General features: G+C 35.5%; 2 protein-coding genes across 13 annotated transcripts in view; both read right to left on the bottom strand.

Annotated features, from left to right (window-relative positions):
- usp54a (ubiquitin specific peptidase 54a) overlaps positions 1–9,160 on the bottom strand; it is an 83,478-nt gene extending 74,318 nt beyond the window's left edge. For all 11 annotated transcript variants that reach the window (XR_015505292.1, XR_015505295.1, XR_015505294.1 and 8 more), the window contains 1 exon segment: positions 9,035–9,160. The gene's annotated coding sequence lies outside the window, so the exon portion shown is untranslated.
- A 2,640-nt stretch (positions 9,161–11,800) lies between these two features.
- myoz1a (myozenin 1a) lies at positions 11,801–25,472 on the bottom strand. 2 transcript variants are annotated; one of them, NM_205678.1, is made up of 6 exons: positions 25,344–25,404; positions 22,756–22,852; positions 17,019–17,206; positions 15,112–15,376; positions 12,868–13,051; positions 11,801–12,768 (listed from the first exon to the last, which is right to left on the bottom strand). In NM_205678.1, exons 2-6 carry the CDS (start codon positions 22,841–22,843, stop codon positions 12,534–12,536), a joined length of 960 nt encoding a protein of 319 aa, NP_991241.1. In that variant the 5' UTR covers positions 22,844–22,852; positions 25,344–25,404; the 3' UTR covers positions 11,801–12,533. The 2 variants fall into 2 exon arrangements, 1 of the variants encoding a protein (NP_991241.1); XR_015505393.1 differs by having other exon boundaries at positions 12,350–12,768; positions 12,868–14,194; positions 14,655–15,376; positions 25,344–25,472.
- Positions 25,473–25,692: the final 220 nt, after the last annotated feature.

Genomic DNA, 25,692 nt, shown 5'->3' with positions numbered 1-25,692 from the left:
TGTTATCTGTTTCTTGCAAGTGAACTTTTCATTTCTTGTGTACCAAATTAGGATATTAGGAAGCATTTACTTGACATTTAATTCAAATAAATAAAATGAAAACTCTGAATGCATTTTAGCCATTTAATAAAAATAAAAAAAAGTTTTAAAACCAAACATTTTGGAAACGATTCAATTTACAATACAATTCAGTATTTGTAGTTGGTATCTTCACCATACACTGTAAAAGATATGGACGTAGAATCCGTGATGTCACCGGTTTCTGAAGAATGCAAAAGAAGCTACAAGTAGGTGTGGTCAACCATCACTATTTTGTTTGTGCATCATCGCACCAACCGGGGGACACCAAACAAGGGCAAAGAGGCGGAGCGTGAGTAGAGCTAAAGATGCCTGCTAGTATTTTGCTTACACAGACTTTTCTTTTCGAGAAATGCTTAATACTTTATTACCTATGACTCGATTGTTTTCTGACCCCATGTGCTTGGTTGTATACTATATCAACAAAGTGTTTAGACTTTTAAAACCACTGTTGAAATACATTGAGCCTCTAAGCATTGTTCTTACAACATTTTCTACAGGAGGAAAATGCGAATTACTTTCAAACAGATAAAACCCAGGCATAACACTGTATGACAATGTTTCAGATGACTGTTCTAGAGCCTACAGCTAATCAATCGTTCAGATTCTGCAGTGCATTACAGGTCTAAAGAAAAACATAAATGATAAATTATTAATAAAACAAATACATTTATAGATATGCAATACAAGTATATAATTTTACTCACATGGGAAACAGAGGCCACGTGAATGGTTTGTGAGCACAATAAAGTGCACACAGCAAGCTATATCAACTGATAATTGTAGAAAATTATTCCAAAAAGCAACTGAGTGTGAAAAGCCACATAAAACGACACAAAAATATGATGAGTTCAGCGGCTAATCAGCCGGAATCAGCTAAGGTGAAGTGAGGGCGACCAGCGAGACCTAGCTGTCACTCAAGTGGCCACACCCTTAATTATGCAGACTTAATATAACCTAATATAAAGGAAACAGATGTCATGAAGGGTAATATTAGCTATATAAACCAAAATTATTCTTTGTACCGGGCTGTAAACACCTTTTTTTCCTGCTGTAAAGTTGGTCATTTTAACAGTGGGCTTAATAGAAATTTGCCAGGATTAGCGGAATTTCAATGAATTGCAGTTTCAGTTACTTCCATATTAGCTTCATGAGGGAGAGAGGGAGGTTGCTGCTTGATCTTCACAGACACATAATAGTACATCAGTACATCTATTACATTATAATTTAAAACATAACAAAACTTGAATTTATACTGCTGCAATCTGTTTTGTTTTCACAGTCTGCGCGTGCTATTTGAAAATGAATGCCACAGGGTTGATCTTTTAATAAAACAGCATTCAAGCATGGTTAAGTAAGCATTCATATTCACTCTATCCATTTTTACTAAAAGAACGCTGCAGGTTTAAAGTTATTTAAAAGATCAAGTGTAAAGTAAAACCAAAAGCTGTTACATAATGAAAGATCCAGACAGTCACACGGGTTACATGTTACTATCAGCTGCAGGCCAGCAGACAGAACTTAATGAGAAACAGGAAGGTGCGCGTGTGTGAGCAGCACTCAAAAAGTGAGCTAGACCTCTGAAAGCACTCTTTCTCCATTTTTCTGTCTAAAAGCATTTCTACAAATACAGTTAAAGGCAATCTGGACAAAACTCAAATCCTTTGCTATCAACTGATAAAGAAGCAGTGGCACCAATCATATTTGGACCGTTAAACCACACTTGTTGTTTTGATATTTTTTACTATCATTACAATAAATATTGTTAAGTGTGAAACGTACACTCACTTTATTAGGTACTTTATAACCTATTAGTACTGGGTTAGACCCCCTTTTGCCTTCAGAACTGCCTTAATCCTTTGTGGCATAGATTAAACAAGGTACTGGAAAGATTCCTCAGAGATTTTGGTCTCTATCGACATGACAGCATGACGCAGTTGTTAAAGATTTGTCAGCTGCACATCCATGATGCAGATCTCCCGTTCCACCACATTCCAAAGATCATTCTAAAAAAAATCTATGTTGTTATATTTGACAAAAAAAAGCCTCTTTTTCATTCATCTATAAATAATCACAATCAGACAGAGCTTTATTGCCAGGTATGTTCGCACATACGAGGAATTTGTTTTCATGGCGGAGTTTCTACAGTGCAACAGAATTACAGAGACAGGACAAAAAAACAGATAATAAATGAATATAAAAAAGCAGTAAGTAGTGAATGCAAATATACAAATAGACAAGTGTATGTAGAGCTATATTACTATAATGTTATATGTGCAGCTCTTATGTGCAAATTGGCATGTAAAGTGTGTTGTTAAATAAGTGTATATGTGTATAAAAGTGTCAAGTAGTGGCAAGTGTGTCAAGTTGTGTGTCAAAGTGTCAAGTAGTGGCAAGTAGTGTTGTTGGTTCCACAATTATTATTATCAAGGGTTGATGAGATGGATTGCCTGAGGGAAGAAACTGTTTCTGTGTCGAGCTGTTCTGGTGCCCAGTGCTCTGTAGCATCAACCAGAAGGTAAAAGTTCAAAGAGGCAGTGCCCACTGGCCACTGGCCTTTGTCCATCATGGCCTCCTAACCCTCCCCATATCATAATTTGCTTCATCACTCTGTCTCCACTCCACCAATCAGCTAAAACATACCAAGTAAGTTTATTTCATGTAATTGTGGTGGAGTTTATTCAAGCCTTACTGAAATGTCATTTGAAGTACACACACACACAAATACATACATACATATTAGCGTTAACTGACAGTATGCGGCCGTAGTGATTATAGCAGTAAAGATTTAGTTAGCGATTTTACTGTCTTACAAACATTCATGCTCTATTTTAAAAAAAGTTTTAAACTTATAAAACATATACAAATCATAGAGGGTTGGAACAGATATAACAGTTTAAAAAAAAAAAAAAAAGTTTTGTGGTATGCGGTCTGGCGCAAAATGGCTGCAGTCGTGTCATCCAGGTGGATGCTGCACACTGGTGGTGGATGAGGAGATTCCCCCCAATTTGTAAAGCGCTTTGAGTGCCCAGAAAAGAGCTATACAAAATGTAAGGAATTATTAAGATTCTATCTAATATTTTTGTCAAAATTTAGTTATTGACATATTCTTATTATATGACAACTTATTTAAATTATGGGATGTTTTTTTTTTTAAGTTGTTTACATTTTAAGACTTTTTATAAAAAAATAAATAAATGTTACACACACGTTTGCTATGGAATGCAAAAACTTTAAAGCTCATTATCTTAAAATCATTCAGAACGCAGATAGAACGTTTTAGCTGCCAAATGGGCGCATCCTGGTGGTTTGAAGGATAATAGCAAAGTAAAGATTTGACAAAATGACAATTGATCGGTATTTTGGTGTTGCGCTGTAATGCTTTAATATAGTATTTTATTAAGTGATTCTAGTCCTAAAGATGCACATCACCATTTGTTATTATAATGTCATATATTTAGTTAGTTGATACTTTTAATGTCTTAAACAAATGTATATAATATTTATATGTTTTATTGTATTAGTTTTCACAGTTATGGTTTAATGTAAATTTGTCTTTATTTGGTTGTGGTATTAGTGTCTGTTGTTGTGGTTTACTGTACATTTTTGTAAACTTCATGTAAATTTGTTATTTCAATTGTTGAGCCCCAGGAAGAGTAGCCACTATGTCAGTAATGGCTAATGAGGATGTAAAGAAACATAAATCTCTAATATAAACTGTTGTGGGTCTTCTATACGCCATAGATATTGCGTAACAGATATTAAAAATATTTTATTCCAGTGTCAATCAGACTATTGTGGAATACTGATTAGCAATAATTTCACCTCTATATATCTGTGTTTGTTTGTTTGTTTTTTAAAATAGCAGCAGCATTGGCTATATTCATGGTAACATTACTGATAAACATTCATTATATAATTTAAAATCATAACAGTTTCTTACTAAATAAGCATTAATCAAAAACAACACAAATAATAAAAGGTCTTATATGATCACCTTTTGAAAAATTTTCCATAAGCGGCACCTATTTTACCCCTTTTACAAGATGTAATATAAGCCTTTGGTGTCTTCAGAATGTGTCTGTAAAGTTTCAGCTTAAAATACTCATCAGATGGTGTCTGGTGTCTAAATACAATGTAGCTGTTTTTGTAGCCTGTGTCTTTAAATGCAAATGAGCTGCTTCTCCCCACCACCCGTTCCCATGTGGTTGTCTGCTCATCATCATGCTTTATAACAGATCAACAGCACAGTGACAGAGACAGACTTGGATAAAGCTGAAATACAGCTCCTTAGTAAAAAAAAATACCAAGTAAGTTTATTTCATGTAATTGTGGTGGAGTTTATTCAAGCCTTTCAAATGCCATTTGCAGTACATACCCACACATACATATAAGCATTAACTGACAGCATGCGGCCGTGGTGATTATAGCTGTTAAAATTTAAAAATGTTTTAAACTAATAAAACATATAAAAATCATAGAGAGTTGGAACAGATATCCCAGTTTATTTGCAAAAAAAAAAAAAAAAAGTTCTGTAGACGTGTATACATGTTATCATAGAAACATGGCACCTGTCAAACAATTTAATGGGTGGGGTAAACTGCACTCTTATGTCACGTTGCTGTAGGCCTCAATAACTGGGATTTGGGTCCTATTTTAACATCAACAAATTTAGGAAGAGACTTGTTTCATTCATTCATTCATTCATAATCTTTTTGTCTTAGGCCCTTTATTAATCTGGGTTTGCCACAGCGGAATGAACCGCCAACATATCCAGCGTATGTTTTTTGCTGCGGATGCCCTTCCAGCTGCAACCCATCACTGGGAAACATCCATACACACTCATTCACACTCATACACTATGGAAAATTTAGCTTATCTAATTCACCTGTACTGCATGTCTTTGGACTGTGGGGGAAACCAGAGCACCCAGAGGAAACAAACTCAAACACGGGGAGAACATGCAAACTTCACACAGAAATGCCAACTGACTCAGCCGAGGCTGGAACCAGCAACCTTCTTGCTGTAAGGTGATTGTGCTACCCACTGCATCCCCGTGCTGCCCCTTGTTGTGTTTATATCACTCCAATATGACTGCGGACACACTGTTGACCTTATTATTCAATGCCGAAGTGATGCGCTCATGTTTTGGAATTTTCGATTCAGTTGCCTATGGGAAAAATGACTAGGAATAATGAACGACAGAAAATGGTCAAATTACTTGTTCAACAAACAAGTGTTTGCATGACTTCACAGACAAAATACAATAATATAATAATTCAATATCAGTTTGCAACATCAAGCAACAAAGAGATCCGTTTTTAACATCTAAAAATAAATGGAAGTGAATGAGACTGGAAGTCTCGAGCCAAATAGATTCACATGGCTGCACCTGCTTGTGCAAGGGGAATAAGGGGAACACATACAGACAGTTCTGTCCAAACAGCTTACAAAAGTTGTTTTTTATCAAAACATTCTATAATATTATTTAAAAATATAAATTCTATTAAAACATGTTTTACCTTTAAGAATATTCTTACACAAGTTATACATTTTAGGCATCTATATATGTGTATGATTAGTCGATATGTAATTTTTTGAAATACTACCTATTGAGTCCATAACAAATTTCCCCCATCCGGAACGGAATAAAGTCCGGAATAAAGTACATTTAATTTCATTCATTTCATAAAAAGAATAATTATTAGTTTCATTTAATATGTACTTAATATGTACTTGACTAGGGCTGGACAATATAGCAAAATAAATAAGCACAAATGATAAATTATTATCATAAATTATCTTACTTTTCATATCATTCATTATTGTATGATAATGAATAATTTTAAACAATCCATTTAGAAATAAGGTCCAGTAATTTTTTTTTTTTATTTAACCAACATTACTACGACAAATTGTTTTAATAGTCCCAAAAAAAACTAAACAAATGTATATTGTTTTTATGTTTATAATAAAATTAACATAAGTGTAAAAGAGACTCTTTACTTAGAGATACATAAAACATTACAAAGAGTGTGCAATGGAATGCAAACTTTAAGGTAGATCAACATCTGTAAGGCATCAATAATAATAAAACAGTAAGCCTCAAACCCTGCAAACAAAACAAATTCATTTATTCATTTTATTTCAGCTTAGTCCCTTTATTAATCTGGGGTCGCCACAGCGCAATGAACCGCCTACCTATCCAGCACATGTTTTACACAGCGGATCCCCCTCCAGCTGCAACCCATCACTGGGAAACATCCATAAAAACTCACTCACACATGCGGTCAATTTTAGCATGCCCAATTCACCTATACCACATGTCTTTGGACTCGTAGGGGAAACCGGAGCACCTGGAGGAAACCCAACGGAGCACAGGGAGAACATGCAAACTCCACACAGAAATGCCACAATACAAATTATGATAATCAAATCTGAGCTTTCAATTAAAGGAACAAGCCATCATTGTTCAAATACATATTGCACATGCCAAACTGTTTTTTTTTATTGATATTGACAAGGGTGTACCATCCGTCAATAAATAACCATACCGTTTTATTCCCCAGCCCTATAAGAGACTACAAAGCAGGAGAAGCTTTATGCATTTAAACGGCAATCTGCCGTTCAATTGTGTTCAGCATTGACAAACTACAGCTTGTTTGTGTGTCTTCTCCAAAGAGTGCATTCAACATCACCCAAAGAGCAGCGCATGTGAGCTGAGAGTGCATTTCTGCAGCCAGACTCTAAACTGGAGACTCTGCGAAGCAGGAAAACTGCTCTCACAAGGAAAAGACCTTGGCTCATATCAAATGAAGACAGAGTTTTGATTTACACATGAATGTCACCCTCTCAGCTCAAATGCTCCTCTACCTTGAGAAGTTTAATAAAAGTTACCCTCAAGGGCTTTTCTGTCCCTTCCTATCGTAAGCCCTTAAAAGCATGTTGTGAAATTTACAGGAATCCTATACACCCCCCAACCAATTAGCCCGAGCGAAGGCTCTGTCTGCTGATGAATACAGCAGAGCGCAGGCCCGCGAGGACTGACCATCAGTATGTTAATTTATTCATTTCTAAATTTTACATAACAATCAGTAGCCTTCTTTCGCATGCATGCCAGGGCTCTTATTTACTTTTCACAGAGCGATTGTTAAAGAGGGGGTGACGAGACAGCATAAAGAGAAGGTTTGGATGGAGGGGTGTCTATTTTGATCATTACTTTTCCCTGTTTTAATAGACATGGCGTCACCTTGTTTATGTAACACACCGTCACACTGAAAACTGATTTTTTTGCACACATCAGTGATCCATCTCATTAAGGTCCAATCATTCTGTTTATTTTAGAAAGAAAAACAACTCGGTTTATGAATGCTATTATGAATTTATGATCTTGCCATTTTCACTGACAGAAATAAACAGATCTCAATATGTCTTTAGACCAAACTAAAATAAGTACTTTGTAGACAGACAGACAGACAGACAGACAGACAGACAGACAGACAGACAGACAGACAGATAGATAGATAGATAGATAGATAGATAGATAGATAGATAGATAGATAGATAGATAGATAGATAGATAGATCGATCCCACAACACACACTGCAAATACTATTTTACTTTTTTCAAACCTTTTATTAACATCATTATTTATTTAAATCTTTATGGACTGCATTTTAATTCAGATAAATTTAAGTAATCCAAACCATGTCAAATTACCTAAAATCATGCCATCAATAACAATTTGGAAACTTTTACAAACAGGATTAAATTAATAAACAAATAAGGATTAAATAAATTAATAAAAGGATTAATAAACTCCACTTTATTTCTTTAAAAACTAGTGCATTTAGCTAGTCTTACTTTATTTATTTATTTTATTAATTTGACTAAGAGTTTAAAGATGTCTTAATTTTAAACATGCCTTACATATTAAAGATATCTCCACGACAAAAAAAAGCTATTTATTAATTTGACATATAATAGTTCTTGAAGATTTCTAAATCTTTATAAATAAATCTCAGAAAAAAAAACATATCACTGAGGTGGTACTTTTTCAAACGATACACTTTTGTACTTTTAAAGAATAAATAAATATGTACACTTTAGGTTCTAATGTTCCTTTATGGTATCAATATGGATCCTTTGTGTACTAGCATGTACCTTTTGAAAAGATGCAACCCCAGTGGCAGCTTTATTTCTGAAAGTGCATCTATCTTTATGACAGACAGACACTAAAGAACACCTGAATGACCCACACATCACTCTCTGCGCTTCTCACCTGCAAAGCCCCTGAAACGCCACCAGATGACATTGGCGGCTAGAGGACAATCAAGTGTATTGAAAAGATGAGAAAGCAATACGTCACCGCAAATGGTGAGAAGCACGCGTTAGTTAATACGCAAGAGACGTTGACATGATAAATCACCATCAAATATACGACGTACCCCTTTTCTATCCTGCAGTGCAGGCTGCATGAAATCGCCACAAAAATAAAAACCCTAAAATGCATGCGTGCTTTGTCATATATGACAGAACTGACGCATGCATCGAGCCTCAGCCATGTGGTTTATTCTACTACGTGGCGAACTTCTAGATGCGCAGCGTTGTGTTTGCCACAGCGTATAGTGTGCACAGCTTCGTCAGCACATTACAGCTTGTGAGATGTCGCGTCTCAATCGCATATGCCTAGATTACAACACAACCCTCTCGGAGAAGCGCAGTAAATGAAGAAAGGGCAGTCCGAAATACGCCGTGCTGCGTAAACGACTGAACGCATCCCGTTCTGACAGTGATGCATCCCTCTGTTTGTTTACTAGATCAGCACATGCCTGTGGAAGAGCAGCTACGTCTTAACTTCCCAACTCAGACAGCGAAACGTCTTCTCCAGGCTTTTTCGCCTCGGAGGAGCCGACATTGCTCGCTTCGATAAAATGGTGAAAGGTGGTTTGCTTACCTTGTAGAGTGCATCCTCCTCCTGGCTGGTGGGCAGGGAAAATCTCTTATTTTCTGAAGCTAAACCTTAAACATCCCTCAGCGTCACTGTGTGCTGCAGCCAAGGCAACCAACTCTCGCGATGCTTGGCGTCTCAGGTGTCAACGGAGTGCGATTTGGATATGGTTCAGAAAGGGGATGGGAATCTAAAACCTTAAGGTCTTATTTAACGTGTGCATTTACAAATATATATTAATGCTGTCATTATTACATTTAACTCTCTCAAGAAGTATGTTGTCAAATTCTGAAAAACATTTACTTATGTTAAAAATCATGAGAAAATAGGCTACTAATATAAATGTTTGCAGACAGGACCCCAATGACTTTTTTTCGCACACTTTTTATATAAATCAAATAAAAACATTCTTATTACTTTGTAACACCCTTAGAAGTAAAGAATCTATATTGGCATTGATTATTCAGTGAAGAACCTTTATTATTTCTGCAATATTTTCATTCCACATAAGGTTCTTTAAAGTGGAAAATGGTTCTTCATATTATTCAAAAATTATTACCCCGAAAAATGGTTCTCTGAAGAACATTTCATTTAAAGGTTCTTTTGAGAATCAAAAAGTTTCTACAACCCTAAATAAGAAAAAAAAGTTTGAACAGTGTGGTAAACGCAAATAAAAAATAAAAAAAAGAAAGGAGGGATTTCTGAATTTACTCTAACTTGTATCATTGCAGGCAATACAACAAACATTATTTCATGAGTTCAAGATTTTTTTGTTTTTTCTCCCAAAATAATCACATAAATTTAAATTTTTGTTCCTGCATCACATTTAAAAAAAAGTTGTAACAGTAAAGCATTTACCACTTTTTGCCATTTTTTCACAACACTTAAAAAGACATTTAGGGGCTGGAGACACCAAGTGATGAGGTGTTTCAACTTTCAGGTATAATTTTGTCCCATTTTTTCTGCAAACAAGTCTTAAAGTCTACAGTACAGGGTCTTCGTTGTCACATTTTGTGCTTCAAAATGCACCACACATTCTCTATTGGAGACAGGTCGGGACTGCAGACAGGCCAGTCAAGTACCTGAATCCTCTTCCTCTGTAGCCAGGACTTTGTAATGTGTGACGAATGTGGTTTTGCATTGTATTGTTGCAATATGCATTGGGGTCCTTAGAAAAGAAAGCAGCATATTGTGCTCCATTAATGATGTAATCACAAAAGTGACACTGACACAACCCCATGCCATGACAGACCCTGGCTTTTGGACTTGTTGCTGGTAACAGTCTAATTGATCCTTTTCTTATTCGATCCAGACAGCATTCATTTCTCCCAAAAATGACCTGAAATACTAATTCATCTTACCACAGTACATGTTTCCACTGTGTGATAGTCCATCCCAGATGCCTTAGAGCCCAGACAAGTCGACAGTGATTCTGGACACTGTTAACATAGGGCTTCCTTTTGGTACAGTATAGTTTTAACTGGCATTTGTGGATGTAAAGATGAACAAATGACGGTTCTTGACGCAGGGAATTAAAGAAGGTTTTTGCCTTTGTCCTTTACGCACTGACATTCCTCCAGATTCCTTGGATCTATTAATAATGTAATGTACTGTTTAGGGTAAAACATCCAAATGTCTTTTTATCTTTCAAGGAACATTGTTTTTAAACATTTCAATAATCTTCTCACATATTTGTTGGCAAACTGGTGATCCTCTGCCCATCTTTTTTCCTAGAGAGGACTAGACCTTTTTGAATGCTGCTTTTTTACCAAACCATAATTACAATCACCTGTTGACATCACCTGTTTTAAATCATATAATTATTTAACCAATTTACCTGATTACTAGCTCTAAACTGCTCCTCTAACAACTTTTTTGGAATGCGTTGCAGGTCTGAATGACCAGAAAGGATGTATATTTACAAATGAAATGAAGTTGACCAAACAAAACATGAATAATTTTGTGTTCATATTGTCTGCAATGAAATACAAGTCAAAGTAATTTGGAAATAACTACTTTCTTTTTTTATTTGTATTTTCCATACTCTCCTTTGCTTTTCTGATTTGGGGTTGCACCTCATTGTACCACATTCTTTGGTACTTCCTGTCACCTTTATTTTTAAGAGTAAAGAAAACCTTTCAACATCTGACAAAAATGGTCCTGAAAATATTAGTCATACTTGTTTTGCTCGTGGCTGGAAATGACAGCATTGAAAATGAACAGGAAAGTAATTTCATAGTTGACACATTGGTACTTTGCCCAAACAAAATCACACTGAGAGCTCGTATTTTGGGTTATTTTGGGGTTCTATATTTAATTAATGAGAATTCGTTTTAAGAATTCAACAACCAGAGATATGTGATATCTGGAAAAAAGAGTTGATTATTATACATACTTTAAACATGTATGTAATCTTCAAATATATTATTTAAGCATTTTTAAATGCTGTTTTAAACAAAAAAAACCTATTTTCATACTGTTTTATACTGTTCGTTTTTATTGCTCATTTTTATTTTATCTTGTATATTTATTTGCATCAACATTCATTACCAAGAAGAATTCCTTGTGTGTGCAGGTACACTTGGCAAGAAAGCAGATTCAGATTCTGATGAAAGTCCTTATGAAATATTGCACACAAACTGCTGGCTGTAGTTAGTATTCGTGCTATAAAATTCCTGCAAATACACTTACAGTATGACCCACTTTCTCCCTACCAATTTAATTATAGACCCCAAAACACAGTAAATCCACAAAAGACCATGAACAAAAATATACGCAATCGATCATTTATTAAAGAATGGGCATGTAGCAGCTTAGCTTGGAGACAGAGATTAGAGATTTTATTTGATCACCCTACGTTTGATGATGTTCATAAATGTTTATGATGACATGGATATAATGAATATATTTATGTGCATAATTTAACAACAGTAATTTACTATAGCAAGAGCAACTGTGTGATGTGTTCCACAACACAATTATAATAAGTGCAAGATGGCCAAGACTATAATTAGTATTTACGCATGTAAATGACACCATAATGAGTGGTAAAGTGTGACGATAGGCTGTTTTAAAGGGAGGTTGCAGATTATGCTCTCAGAACTGTTTACCTGTATCTAAGTGACTGAAAACAGCAGTGTGCCAAGCAGTCCATCAGTGCTGTAGTGCTAACTGGACATTGTTGCCTAAGGCACGTCAAGCTCATTTGTTCACTTCTAAAGTGCAACACGCTGACAAAATAACAAGAGAACCAAAACATCAGTCTCCACCTGACATGCTAATTTAGGCTGATTTGCTTTATGCACAAGATACCTACACAAATACATAAGAATTTCTTTATTTTAGGCTCACGTACAGGTTTAGATTAAGTGTACAATTCACATTTTATATGTCCTCCTGATGGATCTACAGGATGCTGCATTGTGACTATGTGTGCATATGAGGGTTATAAGGACAGATGCAGGGTAATTAGGACAGGCATATTAGTTTATATAGGATTGTAAGCTCACAGATCATCAGTCTCCCCATCAAATGGTATAGTTTCCAGCTCCATGTGAATGCTGCCTGGTTCAGCGCTGCCACCCCAGCCAATAGGTGTACGATTAAAGGAGGGTCTTGAGTTGATGTCATGCTGATAAACCACTGCAGGCTCGGGCTCCTCGGTGGCCACCTCGATGTCTGGCAGCTGGAAGGTCATCAGCTGGGACGCCTTCTCAAATCCACCGAAAGGCATGGCACTCCTGGACAGATTGAGAGATTGGGCAATTCAAGGGAAAAAAAACAGACTATTGGACTGTGCAATGCAATATGCAGAGGAAAAGGTAGATTGTGAAATGCACCTGTTGAAGCTCTTGTATTTCCGCAGCTCCATGAAAGTGCAGGGTGATGGCATTTGAGCCTTCATTGTGGCTAGAAGGTCTTCGTTGCCCTTCATAGCTCGTTCCCAAGGGGAAATGTATGTTTTCACATATTCAGCACTCTTTTTAGCCTTGTCCAAAGCAGCCTTAGAACTTTGATCACCAGCTGAGAAATATAAACCGATTAAAAAGTAGATAGAGCAGTGAAATTGTCAAACAGTTCTCAAAATATTCAAATTTCATCATTTACTCACTCTTATGTTGTTCCTACAAACAATACAATAAACATCAATACACTGTAAAACCAGCAGTTAACTTAATCAAATGAAATGGGTGTAGTTAACTTAAAATTTACTGAAAGTTAATTCTACTCATTTGAAATTAGTTCTGAACTCAGTGTTGAAGGTAATACGTTAAAACTTAACCTTACTTCAACTTAAATGGAGTAAGTTCACAGTACTCAAATAGATTTTTTTACTCAAATGGCTTTTAGCAATCGGTTTCCTCAAACGGTTTGAGTTGCCTTAACTTATTGGGTTTTACAATACTCAGTTGGTTTGAGTTCGCTTCATTTATTGGGTTTTACTGTGCTCAAATTGCTTCGTTTACTCAAAAGGATTAAGTTCACAGTACTCATTTGGATTAGATTTTAGGATTAGTTTGTTGCAATTGGTTTCCTCAAATGGTTTAAGTTACATTAACTTTTTTGGTTTTACAGTGTAGCACTGAAGCCAAGTGGTTTTCAATGTATAAAAAAATGTCTGAGTAAAAAAGGGTTTGATGTTTGAATGGGTAAATAAAATTAGGTATTTCGAGGCAAATGTTTGTATTCATAGTTTTAATTGTATTTTAAAGTAGATTTAATTTTTATATCTTTATCAAAGGTTAATTTTGAGTAATTTTGTCAAGTGTTTTTTATCATTTGTGCATGCTATTTGAAATATTATATAACACGTCATGCTGTTTACTATAGCTTATTTGTTTCCACTCTGAAAAATTTAGTGAGCATAATCTTTTATGTTTACTTTTTTAAGTTTTACTTATTCTTTAGTTTGGGGTGACATAGTGGCTTAGTGCTTAGCACTGTCGCCTCACAGCTGGTTCAAGCCCCGGCTAGGTCAGCTGGCATTTCTGTGTTGCGGTGGGTTTCCACTGGGTGCTCTGGTGTGCCCCACAGTCCAAAGACATGCAATATAGGTGAATTGAATAAGCTAAAAATTGGCCGTAGTGTGAATGCGAGTGTATGGGTATTTCCCAGTGATGTGTTACAGCTGGAAGGGCATCCGCTGTGGCCAGATTAATAAAGGGACTAAGCCGAAGGAAATATTATTTAAAGTCACCATCAAATTAAAACATTTTATTTAATGTTGTAGTAATTATTATAAAGGGCAGCATGGTGGTGTAGTGGGTAGCACAATCACCTCATAGCAAGAAGGTCGCTGGTTTGAGCCCCGGCTGGGTCAGTTGGTGTTTCTGTGTGGAGTTTGCATGTTCTCCCAGACAGAAAATGAATGAATCAATAATTATTATAAAACAATATGGAAGAAAAACTATTGTAGTCAACATTTGAAGTAGATCCTCAAATTTCATCAAAGTTGTCCTAAAACTGTTGAACAACATCCATTATTGTCCTAGGACAATTTTGGAAAACATTTTTGATTCACTTAAAATGATGACTACTGTATTTTCGGTTTCTGTTTTAAGTTGACTAAGTTCATTCATTCATTTATTTTATTTTCGGCTTAGTCCCTTTATTAATCTAGGGTCACCACAGTGTAATGAATCGGCAACTTATCCAGCATATGTTTTACGCAGCAGATGCCCTTCCAGTTGCAAACCATCTTTGGGAAACACCCATACACACTCATTCACACACATACACACACATACACTACGGACAATTTAGCCTACCCAATTCACTTACTGCAAGTCTTTTGACTGTTGGGGAAACCAGAGCACCCGGAGGAAACCCACGTGAACATGGGGAGAACATCCAAACTCCAAACAGAAACGCCAACTGACGCCTGCCCAGGCTCGAACCAGCGACCTTCTTGCTGTGAGGCGACAGCACTACCTACTGTGTCACCGTGTCGCCTGTCTTAACTTTTCTAGTACAATGATAGGCATATCATATTTTTAATTAACTATGCTTTTTATTACTATAAGTTTCATATATGGGCGATCTGGCTAGTGTAAAAAAAGTCTCTAACTTTTCTCTATACTTACTCAGTGAGATATCTACTGACAGACCATCCTTTCCCCCTACTCCTCCTCCTGACACTCCAACACCTCCGACACCTCCAGGTCCTCCAGCGAGTCCACCAGCCAGCAGCCCACCCCCGGCTCCCTTGCCAAAGCTTCCGGGTTTAGGAGGAGGCACGGGTGCTTGGCCGACCCCACCAGCATGCCCAGCCATCTGTCCACCAATCAGGCGTCCACCAACATCCATCATCTGGCCCCCCAGGCTGGGCACAAACTTCTGGAGGTTATCCTTTACAAAAAGTAACATAATAATTAGTGGAGGTGCTTCCAATTCACCATTCAGATCATGTTTGAAACATTTAGTGTTAGCAATAAGAACTTGATCAGGTAACACTTGGTCAATTAGTTAATGCTAACATTAACAAACTATGAATAATCTTGTAAAGCATTAACTAATCATAGTTCAACACTGCTAATGCATTATCAAAATCTAACATTGTGCTTTTTAACATTAATTAATATTAATTAACTTACAGTCGTGAAAAAATTAGGACATCCTATGAAACCCTGGGTTTTTGTAAGGTTTTTAATATATGGTTGTTTAATCTCAATTTTAAAAAGATTAAGGTAATGTGATTAAACAATTTTAGCTGAAAAAATGTAAATGTAATTTTACAAGAAAAAAGTTAGGACACCCTACCCCGTAATAGCTTGTGTAACCCCATTTGGCTGAAATAACTACAGTGAGACATTTCTTAGCCATCTACCAGTCTCTGACATCGGTCTGAGGACAGAGTAGCACACTTTTCAATGCAGAATTCTGTTTGAGGGGTTTCTTGCATGTGCACCTTGTTTGTTGCAGCAATGCAACCCCAAACCATGACACTTCCATCTTAGTGCTTTACAGTTGATATGAGTTTTTTTTTCCTGGAATGTTGTCGTTAAATGCCAAATATGTTGCCTGTTCTGGTGTACAAATGGTTAAATTTTGGACTCATCTGTCCAAAGAACATTACTCCAGAAGCCCTGGTCTTTGTCATTATTCTATCTGGCAAACTTCAGTCTGGCCTTGATGTTTGTCTTAGAAAGCAAAGGTTTTATTCTTGCACACCTCCCATGTAAGTTAAACTTGTGCAGTCTCTTTCTGATTATAGAAGCATTCACTTTCACATCAACAGTAGCCAGAGCCTGCTGTAGGTCCCGTGAAGACATTTTAGGGTTTTTAGAGACCTCTTTTAGCATCTTGCGTGTAAACTTGCTGCGACGACTAAGACAGCTCAGACAGCTCTTTTGCTCTAACCTTGGTGCTCACTTTTACTTCAACAGTCAGGAGCACATCAAAATAAATTTCAGAGGTTTAGAAATGGCAAGCGTCATTCAAAATGCTGAGTAACGATTTACTAATAACGTGCATCTGTTGTGGTACATCTGTCTGTGATTTGAGCCATTTTAAGTGTGAATAAATGTGAGATGTTCTAACCTTTTCCTCAGTTAGAATATGCCGTTTTGTAGAATTAAATCTTTAATTTAAATACGTTTTTATTTGCTTTGTTTTTATATTACCTTAATATTTCAGTATTGTTAAAATTCAGATTAAATAACCATATATTAATTTTTTTTCAAAATATCCAGGCTTTCATGGGGTGTTCTATTTTTTCATTACTGTAAATAACATTAATTAACAATAACAAAGATTAATTAATACCTAAAAAATGTATTACTTATTGTTTGTTCATGTTCGTTAATACATTAACTAACATTACCTAATGGACCATTATTTTAGTATTACCCTTGATCAATATAAAGAGTCTGAATGCAGGTAGAACACTGATACACAGAAGAACTAATTTAAGAGTAATGACAATCTTATGTAAATAATCTTGAATCTGTGAACAAATATGCATAGGACTTTGACTTCTAGCCTGCCTTACCATAGACTCACTACTGAAGAGGTCAGGGTTGTTCTCATAGATAAACTTCTCCACTCGAATTTGCCTCATCTTGAACATCTTGGAGCCTTTGTTCTTATTAAGGGACAGTTCCTCTAGCATGATGTCCTTGGGTGCCCTGATCTTTTTCCCCAAGTCAAACTCTGAGGCCTCTGGCTCTGATTCATACTCTAGAAAATAAAAAAAAGAGTTACACTACATTTCAATGGGCACCATGACACTACAGCATTGAGCTTTTGAATCTCTGTCGCCATCTCTGTTTGAAATAAATAACTGCAAGTTGGGTTGTTCTTTGCTCCACTATGTCTGTGAATCTGCAATCTTCACATTACAGCATATCTGGCATTCTACATTGACACAGCTGTGAGAAATACTTCCTACTAGCTGTACGGTTGTCAACATCATCTTTAATCAATCATCCCCTTTCTACAAAGCTGTCCTAAAACCAGTGGTGTAAAGCAACTAATTACAAATGCTCAAATTACAGTAATTGAGTAGGTTGTCTTAGGAATTGTAATTTACTAAGTAGTTTTAAAAATCTGTACTTTAACTTTCCCTTGAGTACATTTTTAGTGATGTATCTGTACTTTTACTCCACTACTTTCCTTCAATCAGCAGTCACTACTTTTGAAAAATCAGTCCTGGGATTCCTGTTCTATCAAATCACACAGAAGGCAAATCGCATCATAATGAAGACCATGAAAATGAAAACCAGGTTGACGTCAGAACCCAACGTCAGGTCGACGTCAAAGTCCAATGTCCATCCTTAAATCAATTAAATATCAACATCTAATTTAAATCAATTCAATATCAACATCTAATGATGTTTGTGTGATCTTTTTCACTACGACGTCTATCACATGTTGGATTTTAGTTGCCATACCTGATGAATAAATATATTTGACGTCAATATGACGTTGGCTCGACGTTGGGTTTTGGTCACTTTTCAACACAACTTAAAATCAACCAAATATCAACATCATTAGATGTCGTTATTACAAGTCAAAATAATGATGTCCTTAGACGCTGTCTAGACATTGAATTTTGGTCACCTGACATCACAACCTAAATCTAACCTAATATTAATGTCTTATGACGTTGTGTGCCTGCTGGGCAATAACTAAATGCACCTCAGAATGTTACGTTTCCACACACATACACAAATTACATGTAACAGCTTTTTACAGTGTAATACTCACTACTCACTACTCTTGAGTACTTTTGAAAGATCTACTTTTTACTCATACTTTGAGTAATATTTACAACAGGTACTTTTACTCTACTCACACTACATTTTTGGGCAAGCAATGGTACTTTTACTTGAGTATGATTTTTTTAGTACTCTTTCCACCAAGCAAAAACAAAATGAACAACACCTATTCCTGTTGACCAAATGTTGACTATTGCATACTATCTGATTTAAATGTTAATTGCCACATAAAGTAACATGCACTTTTTCCAAGACTGTTCCAAATATATTATTTTGGAGTGATGTCAGTGAAGACATACATTTGGGGTTCTTTATAGAACCGGTTCTTTACAGTGAACAGTTCTTGAAAGAAACATTTGTAAATTAACTAGTTATAGCTACCTATTGAACAATTTAAATATTTTAGTTGTACTGGAGAAAAAAAACAACTATTTATTTATTGTTCTTTTTAAACAAGCTCTTTTTTTTAAAGGTAATCTGCAGTTTAGGGTTTCTTAGGTTTATCAAGAGGTGATTGTCATTTATGTGTATATGTGTATTCATTTATTTGTGTAGTGTGAGTCTTCAAAATAATAAAATATGATGCTTTTGTAATATTAATATAACATGCTTTCAGCCATTTCTGTCTCTGTGAACTTTCTAGAAAGAGTCAAAAAATCATTACTGCTGGATACTTTAAATATCTCATTTTTAATTAAACATTCATTTATTTTATTTTCGGCTTAGTCACTTTATTAATAATGGGTCACCACAGCGGAATGAACCGCCAACTTATCCAGAACATATTTTATGCAGCAGATGCCCTTCCAGCTGCCTGCAACCCATCACTGGGAAACACCCATACACTCTCTTTCCCACACATACACTACAGCAAATTTAGCACACCCAATTCACCTATAGCGCATGTCTTTGGACTTGTGGGGGAAACCCACACCAACACGGGGAGAACATGCAAACACCACACAGAAACGCCAACTGACCCAGCCAAGGCTCAAACTAGCGACCTTCTTGCTGTGAAGCAAGCGCCGCACCTGCCATTAATTAAACAATAATTTTTTGTTTTGACCATTATGCAACATTAACATGTCAACTAGCATGCTAGTAAACGGTCAGATTTATCTGTTCTGCTAACTGTTTATTTTGATGGTCCTTCAGACATATACTGACTATAAGGTTAAAAATCCAAAAACATAACTTATTCTACTAACCCTACTAACAGTCTACCAATACTACTCTAATGAGAGAGTTACTTATAGACAACAGAATGTCTAAAATTGATCAAAATAAAGTGTAGTCAAAACATGCTTGTCTATGTAGCTATGTAGTCTTTGTAGCACTTTACAAAAATGCTGCAATAAATTAATTTACATTTGGAAATAAAATTCATGTTAGCAATAATATGTAATAAATGCATCATAATATTATTGTAGTTCTCTAAAACATTAACTGTGCAAGATATCATTATCATAGGAAACTCTCTATATCTGTTTTTCGCATTGTAATCATAACACTATTATTCATCTTACCACCCACTCTACTTTGGAAATCTTCATGACGGTGTTAGTATAAACAATTCGTTTCTTTGGAACTTAGCAAGCATATTTCTACATAAAATAAGTGGCTATTCCCTCCAAAGGAAAAACATTTCAACAATTAAATTAGTAAGAATCTGTTTGTAACTTAAAATAAAGATTCTGAAAGATGCTTTTGTAGCTTGCCATAGAAGAACAAATTTTTTCCCCTCAAAGATAATTTTACTGACCAGTTCTTCAAAGAAACATTTTAATAATATTATTAGCCTTTTGATCCATTACACAGTGTCTTTTGTTCAATGGAAATGTTAAAAAAGTGCCAATTCTTCAGTGCCAATCAATTTCAATCCAGAACCTTTATTTTTAAGAGTATAGCCTAAACTAAATTATCCACTCTTCTGTAACAGTTTTTTTTTTATTCATAATAACATCTATTTCACATTATTCACAAAGCATAAAAAAGACCATATCACTCAGGCTTAATTTCCTCAGGAGCCCCTTATGTAATGTTCCTTCAGTGGAGTACGTGTACCATGATTATAATGATGAGGTGCACCGGTAATAATCAGAGACACAGCTGACATTTCATCTATGCAGACTACAAGATACATGTTGCCACTGACATATTACTCCTCATTAAAACATATTAAATCCAGCTGCATGAAACCTTACTGACAGGCTCTGAAATGAGGATGATGTTCCCAATAAACAGTTTCAGAATGACCTGACTGACACAGACGATTGAGCGGGTTGTGTTATAGCATGATAGCTATGATTTAATCTCTTTAATGACATCTTCCAAAGAAGATGCCTTTTCACCTGCCAGAAAGACTAAACAAACACTCTTTAATCATGAAGCAAAAAAGATGTAAAGTATAAAAACTGTTATTAAGTTCCAGACCCCAGTATCACTGATAGAAATGGTCCAAACATGTTATTCTTGAAATAAAGCTTTTTAAAACACAACATGAGAAGTCTGAAATCTGATTTAAGGCAACGTATGTTTGAACTTCACATCTATAAAAATATTTGTCCTTTATATTTGTCTATAATTTTTATATATACCCTATATCAAAAAAAGTTGGCACAGTATGGAAAACACAAATAAAAATGAAAGTAGTGATTTCCAAATTTACCTTGACTTGTATTTCATTGCAGATAATATGAACACAAAATAATTCATGTTTTGTCTGGTCAACTTCATTTCATTTGAAAATATATATCCTTTTGTGTCATTCAGACATTGGGACAGGAGGAATTTATGGCTAGTATTCAGGCAAATTGGTTAAATAAAGATGTGATTTGACACAGGTGATGTCAACAGGTGATTGTAATTATTATTTGGTACCAACCAGCATCCAAAAAAGATGGGCAGAGGATTGTCAGTTTGCCAACAAATACGTGTGAAAATTTTAAAAATGTTCCTCAGAGAAAAATTGGAATTTATTTGGATATTTTACCTTCAACAGTGCATAACATAATTAAATAATCCAAGGAATCTGGAGGTATTTCAGTTGTACTTCTGTGATGGCATCATTAATGCTGAAAAGTACATAGAGATTTTGCAGCAGATTATGTTTTCTTTTTATCCAGGGGTCCCCATGGATATTTCAACAAGACCACATACTGTACGCAGTACTGGCTGCAGAGGATCAGGGATACAGGTACTTGATTGGTCTGTCTGCTGTCCCGACCTGTCTCAAATAGAGAATGTGTGGTGCATTTTGAAGAGGAAAATGCGACAACGAATACCCTGTAATGTTGCCCACTTTAAGACTTATTTCAGGTATAATTTTGTCCCATTCTCCCCAATGAGCCAAAATTACACCTGAAACACTTCATCACCAGGTTTCGAATGTTTATTTAAAAAAAAAAATTTTTTTTTTTAAAAAATAAATAAAATAAAAATATTGAGGAACACATTAATTTGCCTTTTCCATCCTGTGTCAACTTTTTCTGACTTGTGGTTGTATAGTATTATGTCAGGTCTCCCAATGGGTTTATTTATTTATTTTTTTTTAATTCAGTAATGGTTTTGTGCAATATATATGTGATTTTTTAAAAGAGCAAAATCAATTTGAAATACATTATATTCCTTTTAGTTATCTTTATAGTGATTTTTGATCGATTTAATTAATCTTATCTGCTGAACAATTCAGCAACAGTTGTGAACTTTTGATATGTGGTGAGAGTTTCAAATGCATATCAACAAAACACACAGATGTAGACCAAACAGGCAAAGAAAATGAGTAGCTTAACTAAGCAAAACAAAAACACCCATAACTACACAAGACTGAATGACACAATGGCTTAGGACAAGACTAACCAGGAAATTTATATAGTCAAAGTACAAAATAAATATTTATATAAAAATAGTTTGTTATGTATTTTTATGAATATACTTTAGTAAATATTAAAATGAATAAAATTAAAAAAAATATTTCACTATTACTATTCAATTGCATAAGCCTTGCTGCAGTTTAAAAGGCTTCTTTCATAAACATGGAAAAAAAACCTTTATCAAAGACATTTCCTGTCATTATTCACTAGTTTATAATAACCATAAATTGCATCAGGGCATATCCCACACTAAAAATTTAATTGATCAAACTGTCCTAATTAACTCCACTCAATTAAACAACACAAGGATGACAAAAATCCCCGCTGTAGACTGAGGTGGCTAATCAAATAGAAGTAGGCGGGGTTTATTTACTGTATTACGTTACATCATTTACCAGCGCGATGGGTCAGTGAGGTAAGTTTGAATTACATATATAACGACTAATTTACCACATAAAATACCAACAATAACACACAGTAATGCTATACGTTTCCACTTTCTTCCCATCTGTACTGTAGTCTATGTGACGATGAAGGAACTGTTTGTAATTTAGTTTCCAGCGACAATTATAGGCTACCTACAATACAATATCGGCAATAAATCAAATTGTTCCCCTGTTTGTTGCTTGTGTCTTACCATCTTGGGCGATGTGTGACAGGTCAGTGATGATCTTGGAGGGCTTTTTCCGCTTGTTGGGTGGTGCTGGTGTTCCTGACAGAGGCATGATTCCAGACTGGGGAAACAGAGGTGAGAGTGGATTTGATCAAATAAATAAATTTGATTAGTATTGCTTTTATAACATTTTTTAGTAGATTAGAATACAGTTTGACTGATGAACAGCTGCTGAATAAGCAAAAACTTTAGGTGAGATGCAAGTCCTTGAGGACTTGTAGAGAAGGGCAGACACCAATGACCTCACATTCCTCAGATTCCAAGGATAAGCAAAGTCTTAACATACACTCATAACCCATCACAGTGTTTGGTTGGTTAGGGTAATGTTTACAGACAGTTTCCAGACAGAATTGAAGAAAGGTTGGTTTAAAAATATTCCAATCTTTATTTCAGTGTTTGGTCAATTATATTTATGCCGTACTTAAAAAATGTTGTATTATGGAACATTCTTATTGTCTGATAAACTATCAATGATATCCACAAAATGTAGCTATAGTACTCCTGGCAGACTTAGCATTTCTACAATTCGATATTAAATAATTTCAGATAATTCTACACAGACAACGACCACGTTTACGAGGACATCAGTAATCGAATTATTTGCCTTAATCTGATTAAGACAATAATATGATTAAGGTGTTTACATGAGTTGATTTTTGAATGTTCCATTCATGATCCCGTTTTACATGTTATAGCACATAGATCGATAAACGTCATTGTTACCACGCTATCTACGTTTCCTCCAGAGTTTCATGAAATTTCAGGGTGTTTCATTTTTAATTTGTCAAATTTAACTGCAGTTTGGCACTTTCACTTTCATTCAGGAACATTTCAATTATGCCCCCCTGTGACAAATAAAAATACTTCAATAATTCCATTTCTGTTTAGTTTGATTATGACCCTAAACATATTAAATTAATCAAACACTTCTGTATACATGGTAGACTCTTATTCAGAGTATTTTCTTAATCGTATTAAAATTGTTTTATTTGTGTCCATGTAAACGTCCTCATTGAGCAAACAAATCAATATATTAAACTATAAAATAAAAATAACAGGTTTTCGTCTCTAAAGTATGTTTTATAATGCATAGAAAGATCTCTTTCATACACACTCTTAAAAACAAGGGCTCCAAACAAGGGTTTTCAGAATAATGCATAGAAAAACTATTTTTGTTGCCCAAACAAACTTTTAGAGAACTCTTTTAAAAAAAGTTATGTTTGTAAGTCTGAAGAATATTTTGCAAATCTACAGAACCTTGCGAACCTTATAAAAAATATTTTGTGGAAGTGATTACGGAAAGGCTTTTCAGATGTTAAAAGTTCTTAATGGAAACATCAGTGATATTAAGAACCTTTATTTATTAAATGTACAATTGTATCAATAAAATAGTTATATAGCTAAAAGCTACATAACTTTTCTCTCTAGTGTGGTTTCACTATTAGTAGAGACACACACAGATGCATATGTAATTCACACAAGCTCAGTCAATCTCTCACTGTCTCTCTCTATATTTTAATAACTGCATTAATAACGGTTATTAATTGCTCAAGTCTACATTAATAGCTCAGCATGACATTATGAAATTAGCAACAGAGGCTTGGGATGAGACAGATGAAAAATTAGCCCTACACACAAGAATATTTAAAAAAAAAAAAAAAACAAGAGAAAGGTCTTATATAGTTAAGCATCTGGACAATGTCTTAAGATATGGTGTAAGCATAACTGACTCCGGTCTGCTGAATTTGAAGAAAATAATACACACACAAAGTGTTTACATTATTCTAATTCAATGATATGTTCTCAAGTATTCAACACATACATTTTAAACTAATTACGCAAACAAATCAGATTAAAATCTGCATTTGAAGGTCCAAATCATGGTACAGCAGAAGATTTTATTTATTTTTTCCACCAACTTTCCTGCACATATATGCCTGCATATAGATTATTCTGCTAGTATAAGACTCTGTTAATGGCAAACATTGCAACGACTTGACTGTAACTCAATACAGTATGGCTATTTTTAAAGCAAGACCTTTTAGTGACGAGTCGTGGTGTCTGTTTTATTGTCAGATACTCAGGATTGGTCACAAACATACACGCATAAACACATTCACTGTGGTTTAATGCTTTGAAGAAATCGGAAATCTCCCTCAAACTGATATGACACCACAGATTGATGATGTTGTGGTGTGACGAAGGGGGTGCAATGGCCCACCCTGTAAAATAATCACAAGCTGGGGTCCACCAGTCTTAAGTTCCCCCAGCTGGACAGTACAGGCTCTGCATTCCACATAAAATCATATACCAGGCAGGGTGGGAGTGTTTAGCATATTCCCACATTCTAGAAGCAAAAAGCCACCTCAGGTATCATTCAACCTTGATTTTTCCAATCAGTGCAAACGGTATCGTCTGGGCTTACAAAACTATTAGGGTGTCTGAAGTTATTGCTGGTCGTGTTTTCATTGCCTTCATGCAGCTGTTAGTTGAACGGTGTCAGTGTGTGCGGTTAGTGAAGTGACAGAAAAAATATAGCATAATCCACTTACCAAGAACTGGTCTCAAAGGTACAGTGAAAATAGGAAAAGGCGTGTGGCTGAGAAGTTTACCAATTCCAGGGTACCTTTGACCTGTGGCTGGATCAAGAACCTAAGGCGTGCAAAATCCAGTTGGGACTTGGATGGCAAATCTTCACGGGGGGAGGGAGAGTCCGGGTAAGAAGGGGGAGTGAGGGGTAAAGGGGGACCCATTTGGTCTGCACAGCACTTTGCTGATGGGAATATCAAGAGACTAATATCTTTCTTGCAGATGCTTCATTGGCTAAATATAGAGAGAAGGAGAGAGAGCGGCTGATTGCACATAGTTATCAAATAACTTCACTGGGCAAAAGGGTTGCGG

Source organism: Danio rerio, chromosome 13, assembly GCF_052040795.2.
Source record: "Danio rerio strain M-AB ecotype USA chromosome 13, GRCz13ab, whole genome shotgun sequence".
In the NCBI taxonomy this organism is placed as follows: domain Eukaryota; kingdom Metazoa; phylum Chordata; class Actinopteri; order Cypriniformes; family Danionidae; genus Danio; species Danio rerio.
Note: the sequence above shows the minus strand (reverse complement) of the source record. Positions and strands in the feature narration are given on the sequence as shown.